The sequence below is a fragment of the Alexandromys fortis genome, unplaced genomic scaffold (assembly GCF_014885135.2).
Source record: "Alexandromys fortis isolate MF-2015 unplaced genomic scaffold, M_Fortis_MF-2015_v1.1 scaffold_123, whole genome shotgun sequence".
NCBI lineage: Eukaryota > Metazoa > Chordata > Mammalia > Rodentia > Cricetidae > Alexandromys > Alexandromys fortis.
The window spans coordinates 4,984,153-4,996,621 of NW_026068003.1; the positions used below are offsets into that span (position 1 = coordinate 4,984,153).

The following is a 12,469-nucleotide window of genomic DNA, read 5'->3' on the forward strand; positions in this document are numbered from 1 at the left end:
ATTTGGTTGTGAGTCACCCGATGTTGGTGCTGGAACCTCAACTTTGTTCTCTCGGCAAGAGCAGCAAGCCTTAACCGCTGAGCCATCTCTTCAGCCCCAGCCACTTCTTTACAAAGAGGATCAAGTGTGACAATAAGAAGGGCTTTCTGATGGTTTTTATCTCAACGAGGTGTTTATAATGGTATACAATGCATGATCTAGGAAGGATGGTACAAACTTAAACTGGGTACCCAGTGAGCCTCATGGGAGACACCATAAAAGGGAAATTTTCAAAAATAAGGAAGAACTTTGAGGGACGCCTCTGTCTGAGAAATGAGCATTAAGGAGCCAAGACAAAGGGTGGGTCAACATGTACCTACTCTCATGGTGACCTTGGAAATATTGCCACCATGCTACAATCAGTAGACACCAGGTTGGCCTTGCTTGAGAGGCCCTTTCCATGGCCTCAAGCCTCTCTGCCCCTCAGGTCTGTTGATGGACATGGGGCAGGATAAAATTTCTGAAGCAATGGCCAGAAGGACATTGAAGGATACATTTAGAAAGCAGGGAACCTTCACTACTGTAATCTCTCAGGGCAGAGAGAAAAAGGGCACTGTTCCCTAATCCTTATTTTACCCACCCAATAGCCCTATGTAATCTGAATATTATTATTCCCATTTTATAGGTGAGGAAACTGAGTCCCAGACAAGAGTACAAGTAGCCACTGGATACAAAACTAGCCTGTAAGTGCAGAAGTGGGCTCCGAATGCACTTCTGTCTGTTTGGCATCAGAGCCGAGGAATTCAACCATGGACATATTCTGAATGGCTATAATTTTATTTGGAGACTTAACTGCGTAAATGAGAAACTGTTATCTATTATCCAAAGAACCAGAGAGAAGTAAAGGGGCGAATTTTCACTCTGAGCTCTAAAGGGGCAGTACACAAACCAACCTTATGGCTGCCCATCAGTTCTCTGGGTCAGCATGCTAACACTGTCCATCAAGACTCTGGGTCAGCATGCTAACGCTGTCCATCAGCCCTCTGGGTCAGCATGCTAAGACTTTCCATCAGGCCTCTGGGTCAGCATGCTAACGCTGTCCATCAGGCCTCTGGGTCAGCATGCTAACACTGTCCATCAGCCCTCTTGGTCAGCATGCTAATACTGTCTATCAGGCCTCTGGGTCAGCATGCTCACACTCTATCAGGCCTCTGTACCAGCATGCTAACACTGTCCATCAAGACTCTGGGTCAGCATGCTAACACTGTCCATCAAGACTCTGGGTCAGCATGCTAACACTGTCCATCAGCCCTCTGGGTCAGCATGCTAACGCTGTCCATCAGGCTTCTGGGTCAGCATGCTAATACTGTCTATCAGGCCTCTGGGTCAGCATGCTCTCACTCTATCAGGCCTCTGTACCAGCATGCTAAGGCCCCTAAATAGGCAGTTTACTGAACACAGACGTCTGCGTCTCTGTGACTGCATCTCACACAAGGAGTTCTAGTTAAACCTTTACTTACAGAAAATACGAGAAATGGGCTATCATGGTGCTCAACAACTTTTTTAATAGCCTGCAGAAAGCCAAGAGGAGGTAGAAGACAGACCCTAATGTCTTTTTTGACTAATAGGCTCACCTTGCAAGAGCATCCCCTGATCTCTGACCATACTGGCTACATTGTTAATTTGCTTACATCTCCTTATTTAAAGTTGGCCAAGTGCCTAGTATACAGGAATCCCCTCCAAGGCTTCAGGAAGTATGAGGAATAAGCATTACCTCTTCCTGGCTCCTCAGTAAGGACCAGGGATGTTTGACAAACACTCTCCAATACAGAGTTAAGGGGCTGGGGCCTTAACTCGGTGGCTGGGTGTTTGCCTAGCAGGTACAAGACCCTGGTATCCAACTCCAGCATCAAAAGAAAACAAAAAATTCCAAGTTAGAACTTTCTTAGGACAAGAGAATTATCAAATTTCCACTTCCAACCAAATATTACCAGGGAAGTAAATATGATTTAGCACAAGAAAAGGCAGAGAGAAGCAACCATTGCTACCCTCAAGAACACAATCAACTTTCCACTTACATCTTTCACAAGAAATTACATCTCATGGGATAAATGTGGAAACAACAAAAGAAGCTTTAAGAAGATACACGCAGGATGGAGCACTGGCCAGGTGGTTAAAAGCTCTTGTGATCTTGTAGAGGATATAGGTTCAGTTCTCAGCACTTAAACAGCAGATCACAACCATTTTTAAGCCTGTTTCTAAGGGATCTGATACCTCCTTCTGGCCTCTGTGGGCCCTGTATGCATGCAGTGCACTTACATACATGCAGGCAAAACCTCCATAGGCATAAAGTAAAAATAAATACAAATTTAAAAAGAAGAGAATATTCAGGTGTTGTTCCTGTGTGTCAGAAGCCCTGACGTAACCTGCAAATCCCCTGGTAGCTTTGCGTGCACAAGACAAGTGCAAGGTGACCTGGGTTAGGCCCCGGTCCTGGCTCCACTCTCAGAGAGATTGTGATCTCCCCAGTCACTTAATTTAAAAAGAAGGCTAATGCTTCTGATCCCTCTCCCTGGGGGCTGTGATGGGCACTTAGCATGGGCACCCGGAAGAGGGGGCATGGCCTTCTGAGCAGAGTCCTGGGATGAGATAGCATCGGTACCCTCCTCACCCTGGCCTTCTGCCCCCCCCCCCACCTCTGGGACATGTGTCTCAAGCACAGTTGAGTTTACTTTTTAAAAAGAAATCTGAGTGAGAAAAGAAACTTGATAGGAACGCGAACCACCACACAATGCCCCAAAGGCTGGCCTTTGAATGCAGAATCCTGTCCTCCAAGGCCGTGTAGAATTGCTTGTTTCAAACTCCAGTTTGAAAGCCCATTATGAAATATAACCCACTATAAGTTCATTATGAAATTATACGTTCATTATGAAAGCTTCTGGACAAAAATGTTAACTCGATCTTACAAAGTCAGCGCTCTACAGTGGCTTCCATGGCAGGATGCAGTAACGACAGAAACAGGAAAGGATTTGACAGTTTGAATACCCCAGGGCCAGGGATTTGAGAGGACCAATGTCCCTAGACGGGAAGGAGTCAAGTCTTTTGTCATGTTTTTGGGTTAATAACCCATAATACCCCATCTTCTCTCAAACTCCTTTTTTTTAAATCTTTTTCTTTTCTTCTTTTTTTAATTTTTTAAAAATTTCTGTGTATTTTGTTGCACGTGGAAGAGCAATATGGGAGTTGCAGAGAAGGTTTTGGGCCAAATGATGCAGTGTGGTTGGAAAAGCCTTGTGTAGATTTGGCATAGTAATGAACTTCTCCGGGAGAGGGCTGCTTGTTGTTCATTAATATGCTGAAATGATTTCGCACGCCCCCCCCTCCTCGTTCTTTGAGACTGATTTCTATTCAGCTTTCTGGGAGAAAAATAAAATGGGTACGGGGAGAGGTGCGATGGGGCAGGATGTGGAACGCACGCAATGTAGAGCTTACGAGAAATACCACCTCTTGCAAGGCTGTCTTCGCTGCGTAAGCCCAGGCGCTTTGACGCCTCTCTCAGAGAGGTAACTTCCAAGGAACGGAGGAAGTTTCTTCCTCAAGTTCCATCCGCTAACCTTGTGTGTTCCCGGACTCTGGCCAGCGGGCATCATGCACACAGGCAGCTTCTCTTACACACCAAAACACAGTGACACACACTGGGGCCGGAGAGGCGGCACAGCTAGGGGTTTAGGAGTTGACTCTGCTGGTGTAGTGCTTGTCATGCAAGAGTGAGGACCTGGTTTCCAACACGTGTGTAACAGCTGGGCTTGTACCTGTGAGCCTAGTGCTGGAGGGGGTGGAGACTTTGGCATGTGATGGCCAGCCCTCCAGCCTAGCCAATCACTGAGCTCCTGCTTCATTCAGCAAAAGAACCTGTCTCAGATGATAAGGAGAGCCACTGAGCAATACACCTGACTCCCGACTGCGGTCTTCACATGCACACACATGTATACTCATATGTAGATGGACATGCACCCACACACCCCACAATCTCACACAAATGCAGTCCCTGGTAGACAACTATACATTCTTTTTCCCTGAATATTTTCAGAAGCATGCAATTGTTCATCACTGTGGTCCCAGGCATGCATATATATAAAACACACATTATATATATACAAAATGTGTGTTTTCTTTCCGCTTCCAACCAGAGGCTCTCTGATGTAGCAGCCTACTGTCATCTAGCATGGACCAAGTATCTGACCGACATAAGCTTGTTGCTGACTTGAGAGAGATGAGCATGTTGTGGGGTCACAGTCTAGGAATGGGCGTGTACCTGGCTGGGGGTCAGTGTAATCCACGGTGTAGCCGTCCAGCTGTAGGAGTTCCTGGGGCTCTGCTTTCTTCTCGCGATAGCTGCACATGGCAAAAGTGTACTGGCTGACCTGCAGCAAGAGAAAGCAGACCGTGAGATGGTGCCAGAAACGCTCGCCCCTGTAGAAAATGTCCCACATCTAACTGAAACCCTGGTCTTCTGCTGTCTTCTTCATACTGTATGAGGCATCTGACGGTGACCCACGAAGGTTCAAGGGGTTCATATGTGGCATGCATGTTAGAGTCTCTCCTGGACACTTAGGGGTGCTTGGCAACGGTCAGGTATTATCATTACTCATATTTAGCTTTCCTTTTTTTCCTTGAGCACGTGCATGCTCGTGTGGGTGCAGAAGTATGTGTGTGCATATGGGAGTACATTTACATGAATGTGAACCTGTGTTCGGGGGGTCAAAGGTCAGCCTCAGGTGTCACACATGAGGAGCCATCCACCCTGTTGTTTGACACTGTTTCTGATCAGGCTGGGATGTCAGGCCAGCAGGCCCCTTTTAGTGTGGATTCTGGGTGGTCTCTCTAGCCTCTCACTTACTCTGTCGAGACAGGTCTCCCTATATAGCTCAATTTGACCTTGAGTTTCTGATTCTCCTCCTTTACCTCCAGAGGCATGGGGTCACAATGTACTCCACCACACCACATAAATGTTGTTCTTACAATAATTGGGTTGACATGCACACCTTGGCGTTCTGTTGTGGCACAGAACTGACGGAATGGTAGCAGTTTTATGAGTATTACATAAAATAATCATGACTGGGCTGGGCCTACAATGCCTATAGCTACAGTAGAGATATAGTTAACAGGCGTGGCTGGAAGTTAGAAAACAGAAGGCAATTTCTTTAGAGCTATCTCAAAGGCTGGGAAGACGGCCTGGTGGGTCAAGCACACAGCACGCTAGAACGAGAACCGCTGATTGGTTCCCTTGAACTCATGGAAAGTCACAGCGGGTGGTGCAAACCTGCAATCCAATGTCCCTATGGACAAAGAGCATCAGACACAGGAGATGTCCAGGAACCCACAGGCCAGCCAGCCTGCCTTACATAGTGAGAGCAGCAATAGGAGATCCCGAGTCAAACAAGGTGGGGGTCAAGGACTGACCCAAGGTCGCTTTTTGTCCTGCGTGGTGGCTCACAAAATGTACGCTCTCTCCGTTTCTCTCCTTCTCTCTCTCTCGTTCTCACCCACCCATATACATAAATAGTAAACACTTCTTTTGCAGATGTATCTCAGCATCGAGTTTCTCATTTTGTCTCTGGCTACCTACAGCTATCGAAGGGGCGCTTGCAGCTACTTGGTAAAGTCTCCCCTCCATCACAGACAAGCGCAACAGTGACATGCTGTCACAAGCAATGAGCGCTCGACTGCTAGGTGCCAGTCACAGCCGGGCGTCCCCAGCCCCCGATGGCATGGCCGTTGTCGCCGGTGCCCTAAATGGCAGCCCTCGCTTTACTGAGATTGGCATTCCGCGGCAGTGCAGGGTGGCACTCCGAGCTCCAGGCCCGCCTTCAGGACCCTGTTGTCATTGTGGATCCAGAACTGGTGAGGATGCTTCACTTTTCTACATCTGGCCTGTTGGCAAGGAGCCTGTGGCAAAGCAGGCCTACCCCTATTTTCCAGCCAAGCTCACAGGCACGTTTACCATCATCCGAAGGAAGATGTCAGACGCCTGGCTGAAGGACTGCCACATCCCTCAACCCTTACGTCCCTTTATTGGAAGAGACGTTTTCCAAAGCAGACTCTGAACCCAGCTAGGGACAAGTCAGTCACCTCCCCGGTGAGACTGGTCTCTTTTTTAATGGCAATTAAGAAACTGGTGTTTTCAGGCCCCACGATGTGCTGCGCTGTCCCGAGTCCTGAAGGTTCAGAGAGGAAAGAGAAGGCGTGCTCACGTAGTTGGTTTGTCTGTTGCTGCCCTCTGTCGGCTCCTCGGGAGAATTTTACTACCCACTTTGGGATTCTAAAGAATGGAGGGACATCTCCCCACCTAAGGGATATGAGGCTAGACTACAAAGAACAATTTTCATAAGGAAATATGAACTATTTCCTTGTATTAGGAAGAACGCCCCAAATCCCCTTCTCCTACAACAGAGGTCTGAGTGTAAATGGGGGGGGAGCATAGAAGCTGGGTCCCCACCCGTGTCCTGTAAACTCTCATGCCTTTCAACCTCATCGTTCTTAGCTGTGCTGTGCCTCTTCCTTCCTTCACCCCCCCCCCTCCTTGCTTCCTGTCCTCCTCTGTATCCCCTGTGTATCGCCTCGTTAGTGGGTAGTTACTGAGATTTCCGCTGAGGCCCACACAGAATCTTACTCCGTCCATCAGTGTGCCTAACCAAGTAGCTCCCATGTCTCTGGCATCATCATGCAACTCTAAGGTGGGTTTGCCTGTAGATGAGGCCCTTGAAGGAGTACCGTGGATCTATCTATTTGAACTTCTACAAGCAAACCGTACCACACAACAACGGACATCTGCTAAAGGAATCTGACAGGTGGGGAATACGGATTATCTGTGATGTCCTTGTCTACCTTTTACAGGGTGTCTTCAAGTATAGATAGCACCAGGCTATCCCACAACAAACTCTCCACGATGTCCCCTCCCTGTGACGAACGGCAGGAGACGCTGCCAGACCACTCCTGCGGAGATTTAGACTGGTTATCTCACGTGACGACAGGAGACAGGGCAGAGCTTATCAGTGAGATTAGCCAGAAAGGCATTGATAACGCACTTTAGGCGCAAAACGTAGTGCAACAAAAGGCAAGTTTCTACTACTCCTGAACCCTTTACTTTTCCCTGTCCTGGTTCAGTGGCTCCTTCGCAGCAGCTCTGTCTGCTGCTGCCCTCTTCTGGCAGGACTGATGACTGCAGCCTGAGATTCCCTGCGGACTGAGGCAGCGCAACCTTGGCAAAGTAAGGAAATGAAACAGAACCCAAACTAAACAAGCCTGGGTTGGCTCATCGGGAGCATGTTTTTTTTTCTTTAGGGCTTGACAATTGACTTTAGGATTCAAAGAAGGGGGGAATAGCCTCGGAATAACTCCAATTTGTTTCAGATGAGCCTCAGTTTTCCTAGAACGCTTTGAGGTCACCAAAGAGCTAACAAAGATTTGGGGTCTTTAAATTTTTTAAAGCCTCCACACCTCACTAATAGAAAGCTATTCTCAATGAAACGCCTGTTTCTCCTTAAACTGCGAATTTCTTTTATTTTGAGTGGCTCTGGGATCAGACTTAGTTCTTACACATTCTAGGCTAATGTTCTCCACGGTGCTGCACCCCAGCTTGATATTGATTTGGATAAAAAGTTAAGGAGACAGAAAATACTACTGCAATCATGTCATTGGCAGAGTCTAGAAGGTGCTTTGAGAAGACAGAGAGGCCACACTGCAGAGAGATTTGATGGCTTTGAGTGACCGGCATAGGACTTACAGGTTCCTAGCTCATGTCAATGTGATCTTTAGTAACACGATTCTCTGGGCAGAGTTGAGGATGGGCTCCTGGATTTTTGAGGCCTTGATCAAAGTTTTATTTTGTTGGCTACTCTGGCTCATTTTCTGGTGCTTTTAAGGTAGAACGAGGCTTCTAAAGGCGCGAACCGCCGTTGTCTACTTTAGCATTGGCTAATTAGTATTGGGCTGGGGAAAACTCCAAACAGGCAAATCATTTGAGATCTAACCAGTGGACTCAGAACCTGGGCTGAGGCGACTGGAGCAGGAGTTGGGTGTGGCTCAGAGGTAGAGCAGGAGAGAACCAGCTACAGACCTAGGTTTGATCTCCCAAGCTGAAAAAAACCAAAAAGACAAACAAAACATATCGCAAAGTTGGGTGTGGTGGAATACAGCTATAACCCGAGCTCTTGAAGGGCAGGGGAAGGAAGATCACTTATTAAAACGCAAGCTGGACTACGTACAGTGAAAGCCTAAAAGTCTAACTACCGACCAGTTAAACAAACCGAAACAGAAACTGAAAAGGGCGAGCGCTAGAAAACTGGTCGGGCTTGTTTCCTGTCATTTGTGACTGCTTTCTAACCGTCCTTCAGCGTACCGTGTGCAAACACGTTCACACACAATTATAAACCACTGGACTACTTACCACGTCTTACAATTCATGTGTGAGATTAGCCCGTTTTAGTAGTGTATCTCGGGGGGTTATTAAAGCACGGGCAAACAAGCCATGCTATGCGCTCTTACTGGAGTTCTCTCATTCACCTTTAGTGTCTCTGAAAGCTGGGATAGTGAGAGATTTGAGTCACAATGTCTGTAGGAAACGTGAATCAGAAGATGTGGGTTTAGCAATTACACTGTTTAATGAAATGCAAAGTAAACACATATCCGGATATTTTGTATGCATGAATCTCTAAGAGTTTAGTTATATAAGGCCATTGCAGCCTGAAGACCTGTGCTGTGCTTTGTGGTTGACTGCTAGTCCACCACCATCTTTAAAAATTTTTTAAATTAATTTTATGTGTATAGATACCTTGTGTGCATGCGTGCCTGTGCAGGATATGCATACATGATAGCTGTGGGGGTGCTAAACAAGGGTGCCAGATATATATGAGTGTGAGCCTCCAGGTAGGTGCTGGGAATCGAACCTGGATCTTCTGAATAGCAACCAGTTCTCTTAACCATTAAACAAGCTCTTTGCCCCATCAGCCTCTATCTTTGAACAGGTCACTTAAGCTCTTTGAGCCTCTGTTTTCCCCAATGTTAAATTTGAAGAAAATTTGTACTAGTATAGAAACCTGCACAGACCAGTGTCAAGAACTCTTTGTAAACTTCAAGGGATCATAGGAATATGCCAATATTAGCATTTTTAGAAGAAATTTAAAATACAATTTGGCAGTACTAACATGGGGATGAAATACTTTGAAGAGGAAGAACACAAACTATCCCCCCTTTTAAACCAGAAGTAGTTTGCACATTGAAGAGAAACAATACCCTTTTTGACCCAGGTTCTCATTTATCGCAGGTTGGCCTTGAACTTGCTACTTAGTCAAGGATGGATTCCCGATCTCCAACTTCCCAGATTCTGGGCCAACTACGACTCTACCAACTGAACTCTATTCCCAGCTCCAAGAAAAAAAAAACTTGAAAATATAAGCAGAGTAGAGATGAGAGTTTCTGATCTGGAATGGGCACGCGTTTCCCTTGCCTCCTATACTTCTACACTCAGGTCTGGGCTTCTAAGTGGTGCTCCTTGGAACTGGTGCCTTCCTAGTAACCTGTGATTTGTCCACACTGTACTCAGTAGGAGTGAGGAGGGTCCCTCTGGTCTTTGCCACTCTCCTGCAGACTGACAGTGAGTCTCAAGGAACACCTTGATGCAAGATGCCCGAGACTCATATCCCTTTCACTGCCAGGTAACAGACTGCATATAAACTTCCAGGGGCTTGCATCTCTTCGCCTTGCTATCTGCATATAATTATCCATTTAGTTGCTGTTACCCTCAGTTTGGTTGTCAAAAGGAAGTCTTGCATTTAGGCAACCTGTAAGACAATTCCACGAGACCAAGAACAAGAAACTGATGCCTTCACGTGGGTCTCCCTGTCACCTTCGTGATAAGGAGCAGACGTGTGTCACCTCCAGAGGCCATGAAGACTGGTAGAAATAAAAGGTCTTAATGGGGTGGGGAGTGAGCTGCTACCCCTACTGGCTTTCTAAAGGCAGGGATCACCCCGCACTCATGGAAGCCTCCTGACATCGGCAAGCGCATCTCTCCTGCGCTCTAGAAAAGTCATAGCACCTCAGATGGCCTGTGCCCTTTATACTTTTCCAAAGTCAGCATGCAGCTTTTTTTTTTTTTTAAGTCATGGTGTGATTCTCATCTCCTCTTAGAGGAAGTCTGTGTGTGAAGGTTCCAGAGCATCTGTGTTCCAGTTGCACAAACTAGAAAAGCCATTTTCTTCTTTTGAGTTAAGTACGCGGCCCGCTGACACAGCTTCACTGACATTTTCTCCACAGTTCCCTTTGCACAGCCCTCACTCCAGTTTCTGCCCCTAAAGTTTCTTCTTCTAAAGAAAGACCAGCTATTCATGTGTGTAGACATGCATATGTGTATTCATCATGTGTATGCACGCATGTGGGTGCATGCATGTGTGTATGTAGATGTGCATTGCAGTTATGTGTGTATTCATGCATGTGTATATATATACACATGTGTATGCATGTATGTGTGGCTACATGCATGTGTGTAGGTGTGCATTGCAGTTATGTGTGTGCGCATGCATGCATGTGTGTGTGCAAATGTGCATTGCAGTCATGTGTATGCCTACACACGTGCTCTGGAGACCACACATGTGACTGGAGCCCAGAAATCAATGTTGGGTGTTTTCTGTAAGTACTTTCCAGTCTATTTTTTGAGAAGAAGACTCTTATTGAAACTGGAGAGAGCCAGTTCACCCAGACTAGCTGTCCAGTGAGCCCCAGAGACCTTCCCATCTCTGCTTCCTCAGCACTGGGATTACAGGCAAGCCATGCTTCTGGCTTATTTTTCTTTATTCTTTATTTAAAAATATTAGAGTTCTGGGAATCAAATGCTCATAGGGCAAGCACTTTCCTAACTGAGTCTTCTCCACATCCGGAGGCCAAGGGCTTCTAAACATTGATTCATTTCAAACTTCTCAGAGAAAAGTCATGCATTGAGTGAAGGACTCCTAGGTACTCAGAACGCAGGGAGACTCCATGTCTTGTTTACTCTCTGGGAAGATGGCATCAGCTACTGCCTAGACCACAGGATCTTCCCTTTCTCAGAATCATCTGGCTTTTCCAGGAATGCCTCTCTCTTCCTTTATCTTCCTTTCAGCAAACAGCCGCTGACGGCTTCTGTAGACATTGGGAAGGTTTATGAGCGTGGTGTAGGCAGCAGAGATGCTCCTACACATGCGTCGGAACCCACCTTGCCGTGAACAAGCGCAAAGATTTCAATGGAAAGCCTGAGTATGTCTTCAGGCAGAGGCCCAACAAGATAGCGTTGCCAAGGACTTTCAAAGTCATTTCGAACTGCTGCCATGCAGTTCAAAACACAAGCTCCAAACACAAGTCAAAGACCTCAAGAGCATGATTACAAGGTGACTCACTTTATGATGTGTCTCAGTATTCAATTAGCATTTTATGGATTGAGTGTGGTTTCTGTGCCCTTGTGGGAACTATAAATTGGAAGGCGTTAGCAACAAATTTCCTTGGCACATTGAAAATTTTGAATCACAAACCAAACAAACCAACAGCAAAAGTGTTGGGGAGGCTTCTTGAGGACATATCTTACAAATCTGTGGGAAAAAAATTTATATGCACCTGGGAAAGCCAAGTTACTGTTTCTCCATGAGCAACGTGTCATTGGTACCTATGTGTGAGTCATCTTCTGCGTTTGACTCTCTGCATCCACAGAGGTTCTCTGTGGGACTGTCAGGAACAGCCAAACTGGCAAAATCCAGAAGTTCAGTAAAAAGGAAGAATTTTACAGGTATGGGAGAGAGAACTTTCTGTATGGTTCCACGAGTCTATAAGCTGAAAAGCATTGTGAAGCTATATGCGTGGCCCTTGGGGCCTCCAGGTGGCGTGCCTTAGTGTGCACTGATTCTGCCGTATCTGTCTTACAGATGGCTCTAAAGACTGGGGACAAGGCTGAAGGGTTACCTGCACCAGCACGAAGAACCTCTTCTTCCATCGCTTCCACACGTTCTTACCGATGGTCCATAAGTACCTGTGGGGAAATAAAAGACCAGAGCTGCATCAGTACCCAGGGGAGGGCACTGCTAGCGTACTTACCGGGGAAACTAGACCTCACACACCAAGAGGCCTGAGAGCCCAGGATCGCACCCAGACTTGAGAGCTGTAAAGAAGAAGCAGGTGGGATTCATGTTCACACAGAGGTGGAATTGTGGCCCCATCACACTTGACTTCTGTTCCCGGACTGATACGAAAGCACTTTGGAAGAGGGGACTCTTGGATTGCTATGTTTATGAGCTAGAAGTTTTTCAGGCAGGGAAGTTCCTGAAAGACTCTGCCCAAGCCAGAAAGGAAGGCAGGCAGGGAGGGAAGGAGGAAGATGAGAGAAGGAGGGAGAAAGGGAGAGGGAGAGAGAGAGAGGGCAGAGGGGAAGAAGGGAGGGAGATCTGGGGACAGAGGGAGAGCACAA

General features: G+C 46.7%; 1 protein-coding gene across 27 annotated transcripts in view; it reads right to left on the bottom strand.

Moving 5' to 3' along the window:
* The window catches only part of Cadps (calcium dependent secretion activator), a 436,391-nt gene that overhangs the window by 156,926 nt on the left and 266,996 nt on the right, over positions 1-12,469 (bottom strand). For all 27 annotated transcript variants that reach the window (XM_050161168.1, XM_050161171.1, XM_050161161.1 and 24 more), the window contains 2 exons: positions 11,968-12,034; positions 4,295-4,403 (listed from right to left, as the gene is read on the bottom strand). In XM_050161168.1, coding sequence (XP_050017125.1) covers positions 4,295-4,403; positions 11,968-12,034 — 176 coding nt within the window. The remainder of the gene's footprint in view (positions 1-4,294; positions 4,404-11,967; positions 12,035-12,469) is intronic.